The sequence below is a fragment of the Castor canadensis genome, chromosome 11 (assembly GCF_047511655.1).
Source record: "Castor canadensis chromosome 11, mCasCan1.hap1v2, whole genome shotgun sequence".
NCBI lineage: Eukaryota > Metazoa > Chordata > Mammalia > Rodentia > Castoridae > Castor > Castor canadensis.
In genome coordinates this window covers 21,859,972-21,880,051 of record NC_133396.1, presented here as the reverse complement: position 1 = coordinate 21,880,051, position 20,080 = coordinate 21,859,972, and the positions used below count along the sequence as shown (strand labels likewise).

Genomic DNA, 20,080 nt, shown 5'->3' with positions numbered 1-20,080 from the left:
GACCCTGCTGGCAGGGGTTTGTAACCAGCTGCAGTGGTTCACGTCGTGGTGAGCGCAAAGTCAAGAAACAAGAGTGGAGAGATTTATCACCGGCCTCAGGTAAGGAGATCACGTGAGTCATTTTCAAAGCGATGCTGAACAGAGAAAGCACTGGGATTTTATTTGGGGAGCCCCTACACATCCATGGAGGGAGCACATGGCGGGGTAGGGGCAGCACATACCCGAGCAGGCTCAGTTTAAGCTCATGATTTAAGAAGGAAAGATGGCAGACCTGTTCTTGGGGCATGCTGAGCTCACGGTCCATGGAGCACATGGTTTAAATGAGGACGGGAATGGTCCTGGGTCATAAATGTAGCTGAAAATAGGGCCCTTTTTTTTTTTTTTTTTGGTGGTACTAAGACTTGAACTCAGGGTCTCACACTTGCTAGGCAGGTGCTCTTACTGCTTGGGCCACTCCGCCAGCCCTTTTTTTGTGTTTTGCTTTTTGTATTTGGTGGGACTCGGGTTTGAACTCAAGGCTTCGTGCTCGCCAAGCAGATGCTCTATGGCTTGAGCCACTCCTGCAACCATGGAAGGGCACGTTGAAGGTGTGTTAATATAGGAGTTTGCTGATAAAGGTGCCTGCCTTGCTTAGTGGTTAACAGTTGTGACCGGAGGACCTTAGGAGCAGAACAGTAACCCAGGTGATGCTAACACTCTGGTAATCTACTCAGTGGGCTGAGAGCATGGCCTTGAGCAATGAGAGCCCAGGAAAGGCAAGTTTGGTCACAGAGTGTGTTTGAAAGGGCAGGCCCAGGGGCTGCGGGTGGGGAGGGAAGTGAATGCCACTGGGATACAGCCGTGAGGGTGGGGGCTGAGCAGCCCCTAAGGAGGAGGTGAGGAAATGAACAGACTTGGCCAAGGTTGATCCTTGGCTTTTAGAAATTGTGTTTTGTTTTTATGATTTTGAGGCTAATCTTTCATGCGTATGACACCTGAAAACACTGGGCATTTTTGAATGTTCCACATTTAACGTTTTCTCCCAGTTTTTACCCATGAATAAATACCAGATGGGGGGGCTGTGGACACAAAGTGGCACAGTCCTGAAGCTGAGTCCATAGCTTAGTGGGCAGGATGTGTGAAAACTATCTATTTCTGTGGGAAAAATCCTCAAAACTTGGCTGAAGTCCTTCTGGAACTCCCCATTCCAGGGGAAGGAGACCATCCATGCTTGGATGACATCCTCGTCAGTTGCTGCGTGTCCCCTGAAGTTTGGGGGGTGCGAGAATGTAGGCAGGGGCCACACTTCTCTTTCTCATCACTGTGTTCCCAGGACCAGGCATGACTGCTGCCCAGGGCAGGAGACTGATGAACGGTTGATGAATGAATGAAGGAAGGACCTGCCTCTACTTTATCGCAGTTACTGTTTGGATTCTGATTCAAACTATTGTTTTAATGTTTTATTTTTTGATAAAATAAAACAGGCTGACCCCAAATTCACCACCCTCCTGCCTCAGCTTCCCAAGTGCTAGGATTATAGGTGTGTGCCACAATGCTTTCTGAAGCATGTAGTTTTTAAAGAAAAAAAAAATGTGACTTTAAATCGAGAGCCATGCCTGAAACAGGGGAAAAGAAAGTACTGTACAGAATGTGTCCAGAGTCAAATGCTATTAAATGAACACCTCATCAAAAAATAACTGCAGGCCGCAAAGGGATGCCAAGGAGACCAAGCATACTGAGGAATGGTCATTACCTTTATTCATACACACTTGCTTCCAAACTACAATTAATGTGTCTAACAATGCAGATCATGCAAACGAAGATCAGAAGTCATACAAATCGAGGAAAGCGATGCAGTAATGTATACATCCGTTTCACCTGCTGGGAAACCAAATGCTATGTGACAGCTCCACGGCCCTTCCATTGTCAGTAGATGCTTCCACGGAAGGAAAAAACCAACCTCTATTTCTTCCTCCATACACATTTGGGATCTTGGTTGATGTTTTTCAATTACAGACTGAAACATGGCCTTCACAAAACAAAACAAAAAAAATCACGTAGAAAAGCATTTTCAAATGTTTCTGACCATCTATAAAAGATATTCTGAAAGACCTTAACAATAAGGATGTGAGTTCAAGTTTAGAAAACCCTTAGACTCAAAATAGTACCTGCCTTCATGTATGATGTTGAACAATTCACTAAACCCCTCAAGAAAAGCATGGCATCCTTCCAGGAAGAATATTAACAAAGGTCTACAAACCACCACAGAACTAGACGCTCCTGAAGGTGAGCATAGACGTAGACAAAGTTTAATCAGAAAGTGCAAAGCTGCCTTTTGTCTTATTTTAGAAATTAGAAAAAAAAGGTTCCTATAAAGTGGACTGGATACCCATTTTCTGTAAAGAAGCATCCCCTCTACTCCCATACATGGTAACTGTGAAACAGATGCAGTAGGCACATTTGCTGCAGCTGCTTGTTTCTTGGGATGTTGAAGTATCTCCGAATTGCCCAGTGGGCAGAATCCTTATGGGGCATCTCTGAATTTTCACCAAACGTAAGTGACCTGGGGACTAGAGGGGACTGGGGACAGAGCTAAGGAAGTGCCCCCTCTTCCTGCCAAAATATTACAGAGCCTCACAGAGTAAGGAAAGGGGTGCTACAGACCCCTGAGAATGCTTTCCTAGGGCCGCATCGGGTAGTAGGCCACCTTTCCTATAGCTGGAAATCACTAAGCCTTAGGCAGTTGCCCCCAGTGACTATTAAAAACAGAGCATCAGCGCCATAGATTCTCTGTACCCCACCAGTAGAGGAACATCTGCAGTGGGAATGCAGGTGGGGGTGCTCTAGCTGACCCAAGAATCCTTCTATAGGCTCCATGAGATTGCAGTTTTATGAAAGTGTCAGAGCTTCATTTTAAAAACTCATTTTAAAAGAATTATTAAAGTTCTCTATAAAAAAGTACAAATAGTCCAGTATGGTCAGTTGTTCTATTGGAATTGACAAATTAATTTCTTCCTTTAGATTAAGAAAAGTCTTTGGAACTTGTGGGCTTAAGTGTAGGGTCATTTAAGGCTATTTGATGACTGAGTGTGTCCTATGTGGTTACTGACACCTGATCATACAGATGAGAGGCACAGGGTCAGAGTTCTGCATGCTTATAACCCTCCCAGAGTTCCAACATCAAAGGATTGTGGTTGTCACCATTTCCAGGTAACTGCCTCATCCATATATAACTCAGGAAAATGTTTCCAATTTTCTAGATTTTTTTTAGAAAAAATCTAGTCGAGGCATTCCCTCGACTCACCACATTGGCCCTAATGGGTTATGACACGCAAGTCGACAGTCCAGCGTTTTTCATAAATGGTAGCTCAAACAGCTCAAGGAAAATGATTTTTAAAAATAGTTCCCAGTGCTCCTTGTCAAGTTAATGTGAAGCTACTAATAACAGGATGCCCTTTTCCTCCCTTCACACTGTCATGCCTATCACGGTCCCGTAACTCTCAAGCTCGTCATTCTTTTCTAGCCTCTGGCTCAGGGTCCATCTCTGACCAGTGGGGAAACAGGTCCTCCTACCACTGCGGGGCTAGGAAGAGACAGGAAGCAGTGTGATGTGTGCACACGACACGTAGGTGACTTCATAAGACCAAGGTGAGAAAATGACTGTCAGATGGCGTTAACTTTCTGAGGCTTTTAAAACCCTAAGACTCACTTTCCCTCCCTCTTACATATTGAGAAAACAAAGCCCGGCAACCCCCCCCCCCCATTTCTCCTGCTAATAGAAGCAGGTGGGAACTCTCTTTGCAACTTCTCCATCCATTCTCAGCTCCATACTCCTGGCAGGAAGGCACAGAGAAGAAAGGATGATTCTTTTCACTTCAGGGTTCCAGAGAACTGTGAGCCAGTTCAAGTTAGGGAGGGACACAGGGCTATCATGACTGCTGAGGATGCCGTTGACATTTGGGGGTATTTTCTGAGGAGCAACAGACTGTGTCCCTGGCAGAAACCACACTGTTGAAGACCAATAGATGTTAACTTCATTGGCACCAGCAACCTCCAAAGCACAGCCTCTGGAGAAACTGCAGCTCCCTCTCCCTCAGGCGTGTCTTTCCAGATACACTCAAACCCTACTCATCTCTGACTTGTCTGCCTTCAGCCTCCACCAACATCTCCCTGCTTGACATGACAATGGGTGGCTTTCTTGGGGTCAACACCCTTAACCAGCAAGTCACCACACTCTGCTAAGGGCTTTTGCTCACAGAGGTGTTCAACAACCCATAGCTAGGTTTGTTGATCTTGGCCTGTGATAATCTTTCAACCAACAATCTCAGCTAAGCTTCCATACAGGTGTTGACCCCTGGTTTTCTATCAGAATTCTTAATGAAAGGCTAATACATCCCATAAGGAAAGGCAGACAGGGATTCAGTATTAACTTAAACTAGGCCACAGATTAAGAGTCAGACATGGTGAGGAGCAAACACATCGGTTCCTGGGGTTTCTCATATGCCTTTTGAATTACTTTCTGCCTGGAGATGAGCCTCTTATTAACCCCCGAGGGCTGCACCTGGCAGGACATGCCAGCTCTTTCCATTCAGAACAAGCACTGGGTGACTTCAGATGCAATGGCAAAAGCAGGGCTGCCAGCCCACTGGCCTGCAGCCTTGGAGGGAAGCTTTGCCACTGAGTAGTGGCCACCTTCTAAGGGAAAATAATGCAAAATAACTTCAATGGCCTTAAGCCTGATGAGTCTTATGGAGACTCGGTTTGTGCTAGATTCTCTTCCTCGGGCCCTGGCAATGCAGGCAGTGATCAGGGGCAGGTACTTCCTAGAGTCCCCCAGGGAAGCAATCCTTCAAGGTGTCCTTCTGCTGCCAGTCTCCAACACAGTTGCTCAAGCTCAAAAAGTAGACCTTTCCCTGCCACTCCATTCCACATAGGGTCTTGGAAGAGGGACAATGCCATAGAATTTGGTCAATTGACTGTGTATTCACATAAGTTTGCCTTTTCAGCAGTGATGGTCTTGGGTTGCTCAGATCTTTAAAGCATTTGTTGGTATCTAAATGTAACGCTGAGCAATACAGAAAACAGGCTACATGGTGAACACTACTCCTGGTCCCAAGTTTTACCATTTTCTCCTCAAGTTTGTTCCTCAGGCTGCTGTTTCTTAGGCAGGGTGATGGTGCCATGTCAGGGTCCTTTCTTTGAAAAATGTTGTCCGACATTCTCTAAGAACACAAGCCAGCTGACAGCTTGAATGCATTTCCTAGAGAAGTAGGAATAACTTGGAACTCTGTGTTGGCTGTTCCAAGGAGAAAAACAAGCCTACTTCTCGTTTAAAACAAGCAGGCATCTGGACACACTAGGACACATGGCACTAGTCCTTTGTGCTCCTTTCTGAGGCTTTCCTCATCTTGTGGGGCGCAGGTGCAGCCCAGCACTATTAATGCTCCCCCTCGGGCAAGGAACTGGCCCTCTTATCTCCTAGGCCCATTCTACAAACCAGTTCCTTTACTGGTCAGCCCAAATGTGATGTCCTGATGAGGTTGCATCTTCAGAATGTGCACTGACGAGCAGTACTTTAGGAATTGTTGAGTGAGGACCATTTTTAAGTTTAGAACTCTAGGGTCCATTAAGTGTGCTTTTTTTCTGGTCTGTTTATTCTCTACTTCACCTTTCCTTCCAATCAGGGGTTTCCAGTAACACTTACATGTCTCTCCTCAGAGACCCTTTATGGTTGTATGTTCAGGAAAACAGCCAGAGAGTAATAACAAGAAGCGTTTAGCTGAGAGATGCTTTTGGGAGGAAATAGAGTAGCTTTCTATGAGAACTGATAGGAACCTTCGTTTTGACTTGTTCTTTATGCTGCAGAAGCCTGGCTCTTCTGAGGACCTTGCATTGGACCTTGCAAAGAAGTACTCTTTGCAAGACTGGAATAGCCAATTCTAGCAACAGTTGGAAGAAAATATGTTGCTTTTGAAAAGAATCTGTGGTTACTGCAGGAGATGGCTGTGCTCAGAGGCTGACGCACAGTTTGTCTCATTAAGTCTGTGTGTGCTGGAGCAAACAGTGTGTCATTCTGGGGCAGCAAGACGGATTGCACGCTTCTGCTGTGTCCAGGTACACAGAACAAGAAGGGAGTCTCTCATCCCTCACATCCCTAGATAGAGACTCCATAGTCACAAGCTGAAAGGAAGAACACACACACACACAGACACACACACCCCACACACACTCACACATTTCAGCCCAGGTGCCCTAACAATGCCACATGCACACAAACATACCAGTCATACTAAAGTCAACACTTCCTGCTGCCCCCAAGAGGAAGAGTGGTGGAGGAACCCAAAGAGAGGATGACATTAAGAAGCTAAGAGCATTTCATCTCAAAAAAATTCCCCACAAACAAAACTTTAGTTTGCAGGTAGAATCAAAAATATATATATATACATATATATATGTGTGTGTGTGTGTGTATATATACACACACATATACATACATATAGTAAAAGCCTAATTAAAACATGTAAAGTAGCCATTCATTTTTGAAATTAGATCTACATTAGAAAATTAATATATCTGATACAGTGCTAATGTGCAGGGAAGGAGGGGAGGAGAAAGCACAAATAATTAAGTTAAAACTTAATCATAAAAAGCAGACTGGAAACATGAATCTCTACAAATATAGCACAGTTGTGTCTTATAAAATTATAATACTCTTTATAGTTGATACAATTATATCAATAATATAGATTCATTTGTTTTTAAGATTTATTATAAACATGCAAACTCCATTGCATGATGCATTTGCAAAACATATTAAAATCTTTCTAGCAAGAATTGCTAATAAGCATCCAGGTATGTTGATTCTACAGCTCCAGGTGTGTCATTCAACAGGAACTGGAAATGGGAACCCAAACCATATTAGTTTTCATCCCTAAATGGATGTCAAAGGGTAGAGAAAGGACAGAAAAATCAACCAATGGGGATTGGTGCTTGAGTTGATACTTTGATTAAGTTACTGTACATCATACTTTCATAAATGACGCTGCAGCTTATTAAATAAATAAGTACAAAAGGGGGTGGGGTGTACACTTCAGCTTCTTAGAAAGGGTAACAACATAGGTAGCAAAATATTGTGTGTGGGGGGGGTTGGCTAACAACACTCGTGATTAGTGGCATGATTACTGATGGCACCCTGGATCGAAGAATAATCTCCCAGAGATTAAAATGAACATACATACATGCTGGTTTATCCTGGATCTGTTCACATGCTTGTTAGCAACATCTGTAGACAATTTGGCCTCTTTAAAAGAATGCAAATATCAAGACAGTTATCAACCAAGTATGGTAACAGATGATAGATTTACCCAACAGTCATCTGCAGTTCTCTTTCTTTCTTAAACTGCTGGACTGTGGCTGAGTTATGAAGATGGGAACAGTGATTAGGTTCATCCTGGTCTCTCAGATTCTAGGGACGGTTTCCATTGAAGCAGACAACAGATGCATTGTTTATCTTGAAGCCTTTCCCACCCCCAATCACTCTTTGCTCACTCTCTGGGCTCCCCATTCTTTGATTCCAAAGACATCTTGGGTGAAGATGTTTCCAGCCCATTGGGCTAGGATAGGTTCACTTTTAACTTCTCTGGTTGGGGGATCCTGATGGTGAAAATCCATAGATGGAGGGTGTGGAGAATATATCAAATCGTACCGAAAAAGGGGTTAGAGTCTCTTTGCTTTCTAGGAAGGGTTAACCTATAGCCAGATGTGACAGCTATGTAATTAAACTGGACACTGTACATTATGTCATCTTCCACTAAGATAATGTTCTTGGTTGTAAGAGGGAGATCCTGAAAAGTTGATCACATGTGAACTAATTACCCTACAATTTTCAGGCCTCCATGTGGAACAAGACACAAGGCCCTGGTCTTAAAATTTTAGGGTTAAGGATCATTTCCCATTGCTGGGGAGGCTGGGGGATGGGGAAGCATTTGCTCTCATTAGTGAGTTTCATATTGCACTCTGCAAGATCGGATGCACAAATTGTGGGTTGACATATGAGAACCCTTCAAAATCAGACTGGTCTATGTTAGCGATGACCAGCTGATCTGGCGGTGTTAAGACAGGTTGCCCTCGTGTGAAGAATTTGTCAAAGTTTTCAGCTCCTTTGCCACACTGTGGAAAAAAAAGAAAAAGGAAAGTTCAGTAAATGTTATGAAATGCAGGGGGTTCTGAAAGCACTTGGTGGAGAGGGATGTGCTTGAGGAAACAGCTTGGTTAGGCAGGAAGAATCTTGGGAGAACTTGCATGCCTGCTGGAATCAGAAGCCTGCACAGCAAACAATGCAGGTACTCGATTATAAAGATTTGCATATCCTCAAATGAGAACTCTGGATGAAAATGCAGTTTGGGCAGTAAGGTAGCAACAAGAGACAGCCTTTCTTATTTCACTTTCGCCTCATTGAGCAAGCGGAGGTATGAGCATGAATATTGTGTGCACAGGGCCATCAGGCGTGGTTCCATGTTGAAAAGGCCAGGATGTTGGTTAGGACAGCAGGCACCCATAAACTGAGAGAATGAGGTACTTCCTACATCTGGTCTTTGCAACAATATCTGTAATAAAGCAAAGCTGTATATTTTTGTCATCAACAGGGATGTTCTAGGAACTCCAGTCCTTAAACTAATCTTTAAGCCACATGGGATAGGTGTGGTGTCAGGGGTGGGAGACATGCTCCAGGTTCCAGCCAGAATGCTGCACATCTAGACAGCTGCTGAAGTGGCAGACAGGTCAACATGGGGTTCATTTGCAGGCGGTCTGAGGCTGGAAGAGGTGTGCACAGGTGCCATGGGAGAAGCTGAGGAGGGAGAATAAAGCCTGCTATCTGTTTTGAATGTTACTCTGTTCCAGGGTCCACAGGAAACTGTGCAAATGGGGGCTTCCAGGAGAACTGCCCTCTGATTGTATCAGAAACACAGTGCATAGTTGTTTAAGCAGCATTGCTTGGGAGTCTGACTCAACTTGGGGGAAAGGGGTGTCCTCCTCACTTTTCCAGCCACCTAGAAGGTTTGTGGCATATCAAAGTCTCTGGGACCCCAGGTGACTCTGAAACAGGGAGAGCTAGGAGTTTTGCTGGTGTTACCAATAATGATTTTGAACATGTTACAAATTATTGCCCTTTTACCTGCCGGTAGCAGAATATGGGCAACATAACTTCTGAGTTAGCATAAATTTAACCTACTCAGGCATTCTTGGATCTGTAACAGAGGACAGCTCTTAATAAACTGTGAAGGGAGGTCCACCCAATTCTCTCATCTGTAAAGTGAGAGAATTATTATACCTCCCTCTCAGGCTTATGTTATGAAGAGCAAATGTGAGGTTTTACCTGGGACTCAGTCACGGTTCAATACACATTACTGATTTTTTTTCTTAGTAAGACCAGTTCAGTCTCAAGGGGCTGTATTTTCTCACCTCCCTTCTCTATCTTCTAGAAGACTTTCTAGAGAATCATTTCATCATAATTTTCCTACCTCTTTACATGAAATAAAACTTGCTCCAAGTACCTATTGAGGTGGAGAGTATGTCCTAAATTCAAAATGAGGTTTTTGTAAGTACCTATTGAGGTGGAGAGTATGTCCTAAATTCAAAATGAGGTTTTTGTAAGTAACAGCTTTCCTTTCTGGAGTTATTTTCATTTTAGTAAGCAACCATCCACTCAGAACCCAAGGACACTTCACAGTGCAATGACAGGGGTATGTGTGGGATGTGTGCAGTGGAGGAATGTGGTGAGGTTGTTTGGGGGCCTTTTAAGTCACTCTATGGAGGCCATACAGACCAGGAGGCCTATGTCCCATAGATGGAACAGCAAAGCTTTTTCCACGCTCACACGCCATGTTTTCATGATGCTTTTCTTTGGAAGAGCACAAAGCGCTTCAGAGCAGAGGTCAGCAGAGGCAGAGTCTGCAAGTTACATCACCCCACATGCACAGGCTATTCTGGACTATTGAAAAAGGCTCTTCAAGAAGGAAATAAGGGCACACTGCTTCTTCCCAGGACTTAATTGGGAGTCTGTATTTGATTCATCAGTTAGATAAACAAATGGATACCAGTTTCTGCTGGAGTACAACACTCAGATACTGCTATGACAATGGAAGCAGCTAAAGAAATAGCCCTCCTTTCCCTATACCAGTTGTTAATATTTTGCCCCCGAGGGGGGCTCACTTTCTATTGTTAGGATTTGGGTAAAGGGTGCTACTGGCATCCAGTAGGTAGAGACCAGGGATGCTGCTAAAAATTCTAAAATGCACAGGACAGCCCCTTCCCCACAATGAATTAATTATTAGCTAAGAATGTCAATGGTGCTGCTGTTGAGAAACCCTGGGATATATCCAGATTGTAATGTGAGGCTGAGTTGGTCCTAAGGTCAAATGTAAGGACCAAATAAAGGAAATAAAGCAGGAAAAGTCATACGTGAGAGTAGAGAATGGAGAAGCTACAGAAGCTCAAAGCAAAAACAGTGTAAGCAAGTGCTACAGCCTTGGGAGAGTGGTCTCTGAGGAAAATGCCCCCTTGAGAACCTGATGAATTGATCCTCTGTGATGTGCTCAGAGGTTGGAATATGTGCTTCCTTTATAAGACATCACTGGCTTCTCTTGATACTCACTAACCATGCAAAGAAGAGCAATTAGGCATGTCTGGGAAAAGACAATGAATGTGAGTCCCTACAAGGAAGAGCCAAGCTAGCTAAGGAAAAATGTCCTGTCTGCCCTGTCTGGACATCTATACACATATGGTAGATTTATTGAACTGTTCTGTGAAAAGATTGCACAGGTGTGACCCTTTCCTTTGAATACTGTCTTTATGGTATTACAAATCAGTTTCCAAAACCCATGAATTACTGCCAAAGAAAAATCAAAAGAAAACTAAAAGGAGATTTCTCAAAGTTTAAAAAGGGAACTACAAGCCATTAACACTGAGAAGCATGGGGATGGACACTTAAGATCAAATTCTACAGCTGTGTCCCAAGAAGGGTTATTCTTAAGGGTTTCCACTGCTTATAAAGCCAAGTATTGTAATAAATGGGGGCACAAAACCTCTTGGGTTGAAGCCTCATGCCATGACAGTGCTGATGACTGCAGCTCTAAGGGGAAATCAGAGCCCAGATCAGTCTAATCGCTGCTCTGTGATCATAATGAATGGTAATGCGACCGTTGGTCTCAAAACTGCTCACCACAGAAACACCTTCCTCTTCTTTCTCACTCTAAATCTCCTTGGAATTTTCCCTGACAGAGAGAGAGAGTGAGAGAGAGAGAGAGAGAAAGAGAATGAGAATGAAATTACATTTTAACAAAGGAAAGCTTTTCTTAAACTGGTTCACTTAGGTGGAGAGACTAGAGGCAAGGGCAGGCCAAGGGCACAGAGTGAAACCTGAACCACTGAAGCCCAGTCACACCAGCCACAGGACAAAAAGGGGTCAGGAGTGCATCTCAGCAAGAAATGAGGAAGACAGCCCTGGGAAAATTGGAGGCTGAATCTGAGGATCACATTTGATCCAAGCCTCAAAATGTTGCTTTATATTTATGATCTCTGGAGGGAGATCATACCAGAAGGAAGAGCCTCCTTCTCTCAACAAAGGTGCCTGGGGAAGCATGACGACTTTACCACAAGTTTGGTATTGTAAAAATAAAACCAATTATTTTTCCATCAGAGAGGGTCTCTTGATGTTTTAAAAATGAACCCTTGGCACCTCTCATCAAAATCAGGCCCGGAAATAGACAATTTCCTTTAGATAAAATTGGACTACTTGTGGAGTTCTGCAATAGTCCCGTTACCACGTGCAGTACCTACAGTACAGGATCATGAAAAGTAGAGCTCCCTGGAGCCTTGAGGAAAAGACAAACAATGGATTCATCAAGCCACTGAATTCTCAATGCACAAAAAAGTTTGTCTGCTGCCGACAGTCCAAACTTACAACCATCAGCTTGATGGGTAGTGAGCCTCAGGTGCCATCTTGTTGCTGAGTAGGGAGCAAGAAGAGGAACAGAGACAAAAGGGTTATGGGGATACCTAACAGTACCCGTGGATGAGCAAGACAGTGAGTGACACATGAAGCTAATCCAACTGCAGACATCCTCCCAACATTTCTCAGGGATGAAGCAGGAAGGTTATTACCACAGCCACTGAAGGACAGCCTCCATGACAGTCTCAGGATTCTAGGCATAAGCAGCCTGTAAGCAAAACCCTTGGGCTGGAAGTGCATAGTCTTCTCCTCTAAAGACCGCCCGTACCTCTCACCAATGAAGGCTTCTGCCAGCTGGGATGTATTGCTCAGGGCAAATAGAAGGGAAGAGGGCAACAGCAGGCAGTCCAGACCTGATGGGATCAGTGTATGAGCCCAGGCAAGCACCCCTGGTCTCCCTGAGACCACATGGTGTGTCAACACTGGAAGGAAAGCAGGGGACACAGTGGAGCAAAGGACCAAACCAGAGATCAAAAGTCCCTAGGTATAGATTTGGGAAGATCAATGCATCTCTCCATAAAGGCAAAATGGGGATGTGACCTTCCAAGGCTGTTGTGAGGACCAAGGGAACCAGCGGGTGTGAGATCCTTATAAACAATATGGCATGATATCGAACTAAGGCATAACATGCGTAGCAGTTACCCAGAGTGTAAAAGGCATGCAATCAACATTTGAAGGATGAACGAATGTTAGTAATCTACCTCCTCTTCCTTATTTTGGAAATAAAGAATTAACTCCTTTGTCGTTTTTGATATTCCTACCCATTTGGTAAACTTACCAATTAATAAAATGAACTCAGGAGAAATCAGGCAGGGTAGAGATGTTGCAAAGCATGGAATGATGCCCACTCTAGGTGGATGCTGAGTTGTAATGTTCCCCATTGTCTACCTATGTAGCAAGCAGCCCACACCAAGCCCTGGTGTTTTGTGAGAGGGCACAAGGAGAACTGTGCTGCAGAGCTTGGCTTCTCACCTGTGGTTATTACCTGTGAGAGGCCAGTAGGCATGAACAAAATGCATGTGGTTCTCAAGCCTGCCCTTTGGCTCAATGTCTCAGTCATGTGGAATATAACCTCACCATCATGAGAAGCCCCAAAATAATGGCCATTAGAAAGCAAGACAAAATGCAGACAAAATGCAGAAGAGTGGGTAGAATGCAGAACTACTAAAGCACAAAGGAGTTTTGCAAAAGTACAGAAGAAGGAAACAGAAAGGTGGGGAAGGTCCCTCACAGTAACTAGCTATGGCAGGGTGTCCTTGGTTTAAGGGAACCCTCACATGTTTCAATTTCCAGTGTGTGGGGAATCCACAGAATTGTGCTATAGTGGGTGTGTCAGTGAGATCACCCTTGTCTACATAGTTCCCTGATTTATGATTGTATAAACTATTTTAGTTTAAGTTAAATAACCAACAGCAGAAACCAGCTGGCACACTCTGCCTTGCACTCCCTCGGGGTAAGGTCCACACTACAGAACCCTCCAGTGAGGGCTTTTGGTTATGGCTCTGCCCCTCCCATGAAGACCAGCATGCTTGGGGAATGGTCTCTGTGCAGCACCAACGCAAGCAGGAGCACTTGGTTAAGGATTAAAAAGTGAGATTAGTTTGCTCATTTAATCACCCAAGTTTCTGGAAACGTGCTCACCGAAGGCCTGGATGCCCACTGAAGCCAGTGCATTTTGGTACAGAAAGTCTGGAGAATAAGAACGGATAGAGGAGAGGATTTTTGGAGAACAGTCAGTTCCTGGCCTTGGAACTCAAGAACTGGGAATGGCTATGTGAAGAATGCCATGAACCCATGAGCTGATGGGAAATGTTTATGGGAAAGATGTAAGATGCAAAACATGTACAACCCTCTAACCTCATTTATGCACATGCGTCTTTTTTTTTTTTTTTTGGCACTAGGAATTGAACTCAGGGCCTTGTGAATGCTAGACAAATGCTCTACTACTTAAACTACACCCCCCAGCCCTTATGTATATGTTTATACACGCATTTAACTTTCTGGAAGGTTACAGAAAAGATGGGGGAGGGGGAGATAACATTCCTTTTATATCTTTCTCTATGCTTCGCATATAGAGATAATGTTTTAGTGATAATGATTGTTTTAAAAGGATTGGGACTTCCTGTCAACATTCCTTGTGGTGAGGGATGGGAGAAGGGCTTTGTTTTGGACACAAAACACATTCGTCTCACTTACTGTCTTTATAGCCTTGTGTCAGAAATGGCCAATGCTGTTCAGAGGGAGGCTGACTTTATGCGTAAGTTTAAAATAGACCCAAGATATAAGCCCACAATGAGTGCATTCTTGCAGTATGAGAGACATGCATATACGAGGGGAAAGTTCTGGCTTATCATGAGCAGTTTTCTATGGAATGAAAACATGCACTCCATTTGGCCTTTCTTTGCATCGATGGCTGGCTTTAGAGGATTTAAGGTTTCATTTTCAAGAGCAGTGATAGTTTCAAGACTATTATCGTCAGGGAGCCTCACTTCACACAATAGGAACTTGTCAGTTCACTTGACTTGAGGTAGGCAGGGTCTGTATTTATGCCATCCCTTATCATGGAAGCTCTGAGGTTTGCAGTAATGCTACTTTTAAAATATTGATTATTATCTACAATGCCTCATGCCTTCCAATTTCTCTTCCAAGTGGAAAAGTATTTGGAAGAGTAATTATCAAAAACTAGGAAAAATTGCATGCTTCTAATTCACTAAGTAAAAGATGCTGTCCTAGACTAGTTTAAAGGCGTAAATCAAACCCAAATATGCGGTGATATGATTTGTTCTCATCTCCGAGGCTGGTTAGTGTTTTTATATTATCAACAAAGCTCCCCTAGTCTTGAGAATCTCAATTTTAATTAGTATCACTGTTACCGGCTCAGGGGAAAGGCGAAGAGAATGAATCTGCCTATTGCTCAAGAGAACTGATTAGATCTGCCCACGGGATTCTATCAGTTAGAAAGGTAGTCTCTGCAGGGCCCCTCCTCCTTCACCTGGATTGCTGCTGCTCTGTAGAAGTAACTTTACAGAGTCATTATTAAAAGAACAGTGTACTGTGAGATGTCCTTATGTTTAGCAAATATGCAGAGAATTTAAGTGTAAAGAGGCATTACATCGGCAACTTATTCTCAAATGGCTCAGAGAAGTGTATGTGTGTGTCTATACACATGGGCTCAGAAAGAGAGTAGAAAAAGAAGAACGCAAGCCTGGTAAAATGTTAATGTTTAGGGAATGTTGAGTAGGGAGCATAGAAATTCCTTATACTATTTCCCCAACTCTTTTACAAGTCTGAAACTAAAATAATTTCAAAGTGGTTTTTTAGAAAAGAACTGCACCAACTTTGATAATGAGACCATCATTAAACTCAAGTTAATGGCACTGTGAAATGAGGAATTCATAGTAACTGGGAAAGGCTCCGGACTGTGCCTTCCCCCGAAGAGGGTACCTGCGTTTGTTCTCAGTGTTCTTCTCTTTGGTTCTTTTTTTGTGTGGGGGACTGGGGTTTGAATTCAGGGCCTCACATTTGCTAGGCAGGCTCTCTGCCACTTACTTGAGCCACTCCACCAGCCCTCTCTTTGGTTCTTGATGCAAAGATGGCGGTGTCCTGATGAAAATCATTCTATTTTTCTCCTCTCTCCTTGATGTAACCCTCCCAAGGAGGGTCACCTATGAAAGACAGCCCATTTTCAAAATGCTCTGCTTGCCTGGGACTCTGGAATGTTTCTAGCTGTTAATGTTATGGATTAATTTCTCCTCTCTAATAACCATTAACATTCAGTGACTGTTTCTGGTTTGCCTGTGAACTAACCATTCTGTTCCTCGGTGCCAACGGATAGACTTAAAAAATGAAAAATCAATTAACTTTACACTTTCAGTATCTGTATAAGCTGCCAGTCATCCCAGGCAGGATGATGGAAATTTGAAGACAGCTCTTGGTCATTTTACTCACATAAATAATAAACCAGGAACAAAGTCTTCAAAAGTCAAAGTGACAATGATTGGAACCTTGGAGTTTTCATTTTCCAGGCAAAACAGAAAGGAAGAGCTGTCCTGCTCATGGCAAGTGTCAGGTGGCCAAGCAGGCTGGCTGTATTGCCCTTTGCATGGTACCTCCTTGGCTATCTGACACTATGGGAGGCAACTGGACACTCCCATTTCTCCTTCTGTAACTGAACATGAATCAGAGGTGACATCTCTTTTACAACAGCATTTTCTTACATGGAGCCTTCCAAATATTGATGGGCTTCCTTTCAGTGACTCAGGTTTGCTGCAGGGAGCATCAGGTAAAAGCTGAACTGATGCACCTTGTCTGTGGAGCAGGGTCCTCTATGTTGTTTCTTTGAGATAATCCCTAACCCAGCTCACACTGCATTTCTCAGAAAGAATCTGGAGAGACAATCACATGGCAGTTCTATCTCCAGGACAGGACAGGACAGGACAGGATAGCACAGCTGGTTGGTCTTTGCTTTTGTTTTACAAAATAAACCAGCACATGAAAAACTCTACCCTGCCAAGACATCCATCTGTTTTCCAGAAAAATCATCTATCTTTACAATAGCACATAGTGACCTTTTGGGGACAGATATGGCTTTGTCCAGTACTGGTCCCTTCCACTATGAGCCACTACAGGACAGGTTCTTTTCTTGCTTCTGAGCCTTCAGATTTGTCAGGCAAGGTGGCCAAGGTCCTGCATACTGGATGTGTCCATCTCTCCCTGCTCTGCTCTCCTGAATGAATGACTCACACAGAATCCATGGCACAGGCTGTGCACTGCAGGTCCTCACCTTAGTATCACTGGGAGACAGAGAGTCCTGTGCGGACTCCTGATGGATCACAGCACTGTTAAGTGTCATTTTGTGCATTTTTTTGCATGGCACTTGGGTCTAAAGGTTAACTTTACCAATGTCACTTTGGTAGCCAGAAAGATGATAAGCAGGTTGCATACTGTGGGAACCCTAATTCTTCTGGATAAGCCCAGTGGCTGTTCAGAAATAGAATACCTCTACCCTCTTGCAAGAGGTCAGTAATTCTGGAATAATCCTGTTTTAGAGGTTCAAAATAAAAATGAAAATGAAAATGATAGACTCCTGATTCTGCAAGCACAGTTTACATCTCTAGAAGCAGCCAGCCAATAACTGAGAGCCCTGAAGTTCTTCAGCTGGTATTTTACAATAAGCAAAGGCTTGATCCCATGAGAACCAGGATCAGTGTGTGTGAGAACATCTAGTAGTCAGTCCTTAACCCTGTAAATCTCAGGGAAACTGATTCACCAGCACTTGCTAGACATCCACCAGGTAAACTTCACCAAAGTCATCAGCCAAGGTGGTGAAGCCACTCACAGGTGGGGCCCTTAGTCACGTAAGGAAGTGAGAGGCTCTGGAAGGCTCAGGATATTTTTCCAGCAGAGGCAGTGAGGCCGATGTTACTCATCCCTCTTTGCAGTAACAAAACCACTCGGCTCTGTGATTTTTTTATCTATAGACTCTTCTGGCTTCTCAGAAGCTCTGGATTAGGGAACTCTACTTTGCTGAGGAAGCTGGGAAGCCACAGCACTTTCTCCCTGCTGCCTGTGTTCACCACAGTGCATTTGCAGCTTGGATTGAGGTTGCTTTCCTGTTTCACTCATGTCCTGTTTAACCACTGAGTTGTTCTTGGCCTGGTATTTCCACTCCAGCATGGGGCCTCATGACACAGTGACATCATAGGTGCCCTTGCATGAAACGGCCCTCATTTGAGATTAGGAGGCAGCTCTACTCTATGCCCATGGTGTGGAAGGACTAGGAAAAACAGCTCCTGGTGGCTCTTTGCTGCCCTCCCAGGGACCAGAACTCCCCCCGCTTCTTGCTTTGTCCTTGACTTTCTTCTGTTTTGTCACAAAACAAAATGTCTAACCCCACTTGCTTCTGACTTCTTCTGCCATTTGTGTCTCCCCTGTGGCTCATCACCTGCCCTCTGCGTTCTTTCTGGCCCCTTCCTCCTTGGGTACAGGTTCTTCGGCAGAAGAGTCTCACTGTGGGCAGATGACGAACTTGCTCCCTTCTCTGGGCAGGGCTCTCTCCCAAGCATTGCGTCCACATAAAACCTCCAGCTTTAAGGTCTTTGTCCAGGAGTTCTGCTTCTGTTTGTGAGTTTGGGGGTTGTTTCTTCACAGTTAAATACAATTTATTCTTCCTTTTAATTTTAACCAACACTCAGTCAAAACAAATAACAACACTTCAGGAATAAAAAAAAATAAGCAAATACTGTTCTTGCCTCAGCTGCCTGCCATGGGAACCACTTTGCTTCCAGTGACTCCTGTGGCCCCCAGGGAACAGCTCATTTTCTTGTCTGGCTGACTGTCAACCCTGGCTTTCCCTACATATGAGTTTAGGGACAAGTACCTATGACAAGTGGGAGACTCTGAAAACAAGCATTTTCTTCTGAAAGCAAGGTAAAAATAAATAGAGAAAAGTGTGTTTTATGATTTGCTTTGCTGTGCCTCATCTATTTCTGGAAAGCAACTTACAAGTAATTTTACTTTTCTCAACCCTTAAAGCAGGGTCCATGTGTGTCTTTGTGTTGTTCCCGTGTTTAAGATGCTATTGCCTGCTTTCACATTTTTAATTTGAGCAGACAAAAAAAGACAAAAGGCAGAAGGGAACAAAGAAAGCCCCTGACAGAAGTTTGTGCTGAGGCATCTATCTGCAGTGCCATTTAACATTATGCCTGCCCCTCCCCAAACCATACAGCCAGGTTCTGTACCCTGAAGAAGAGGACCCTCCGAGAATGCCCAGGTCTCGGGCTAGGTGAGGAGAGGTGGGGTGGTGGATACTGAAGGCCTTTTTGAAAGGATGATTCAAAAGGAAGTCAACTGACCTGATCAGTTTTTAGTTTGTCTTCATTCTGTGCTAAAATTATTTTAGAAAAATAAAGTTCAGTGGGCTCACCACCCATTTCTATTCTAGGAGCAGAGGACACATAGGCACATCTGAGGAAGGTGCTGCTCTGAGAACAAAGCTGTGTATTACCCAGTCAGTAACTCTGCTACCCCAGGGACCCTTGGCCTGTTCATCTGGATATCTGTCAGAGAATGAATTGGCTGAACCAGCAGGGAGGAGGTCGGAATCTTAAAGGATGCTCACTTTAGAGACACAAATATTAAGAAGGCACACATTAGTCACTTACAACTATCAGAACCAGTTGTAAGACTGTCACTGAGATAGTCGTGGTGCAGTGGGAAAGGACCAGACTGTGTTTCTGGTTCCACCATCTATCAGCTATGCATCTTCCAAAAAGTTGCTGGTCTCCCTGTGCCTTACTTTTCTCAACAGCAAACTTGGGACAACAATACCCACCTCATAAGGGTGTTGGGAAGATTAAGTGAATTAATATTGGTAGAGCACTGAGAATAGGGCCTGTCACAAAGTGTTTGTTAAATAAATTAGAAGAAAGTGGGAATCACATAGCAAGAGTCTGAATAAAGCGGGTGAAGATTTAAGATATGCTTCAGGCTCCCTCTGGAGCAAGACAGATCCAGGAAAGCTGGAGACAGACATGAGGCCCAAGTCCTGCCAGGAGGACAGCTCTGTGGGGTATGGTATTCCCAGGTCCAGTGCCCAGCACAGACCTAATCTGGTCTCTAATGGTCTGGAGCACTCTGTGGCTGTCCTGTTGAGGGTGAGAAGCATGCAGGGTCCCTGCATGTGTCCTTACTCTGCAAAGTCAGCAGGAATGATGGCTGCTTAGACTCTAGGATTGAATACAGTCCTGAGCTGGTACCTGGCCATTTCTTCTCCCTCCTGAGGCTAGGCTCTCGAGAAAAGGGGTGGGAGGGCCACGCCTACAATTGGAGAGACAGAGCAGACCTACAGACTGCTCTTTAGGACTCACCACTTTGGGCTTGAATGGGGGCTGGATCTCTCTGTTCTCCAGTTTTTCCCAGTCAATCCTCCGGAAGAAGGCATGTTCTCTCACATCCCTCTCTCCCTCAGGCCCACAGCCCAGCCGCTTGGCTGGGTGTTTGGTCATCAGCTAGAAAATGAAGAAATAGAGAAGGTTGGATAATACTGGCTTCCCAGAGACAATGCTTTCCCTTGGCCTGGCTGAGCCTCCA

General features: G+C 44.2%; 1 protein-coding gene across 3 annotated transcripts in view; it reads right to left on the bottom strand.

The window, feature by feature from the left end:
- Positions 1-1,712: 1,712 nt before the first annotated feature.
- Positions 1,713-20,080, bottom strand: part of Prkca (protein kinase C alpha) — a 405,865-nt gene continuing 387,497 nt past the window's right edge. For all 3 annotated transcript variants that reach the window (XM_020165212.2, XM_074045803.1, XM_074045802.1), the window contains 2 exons: positions 19,858-19,998; positions 1,713-8,148 (listed from right to left, as the gene is read on the bottom strand). In XM_020165212.2, the coding sequence (XP_020020801.1) occupies positions 7,984-8,148; positions 19,858-19,998 (306 nt within the window). In that variant the 3' untranslated portion in view covers positions 1,713-7,983. The remainder of the gene's footprint in view (positions 8,149-19,857; positions 19,999-20,080) is intronic.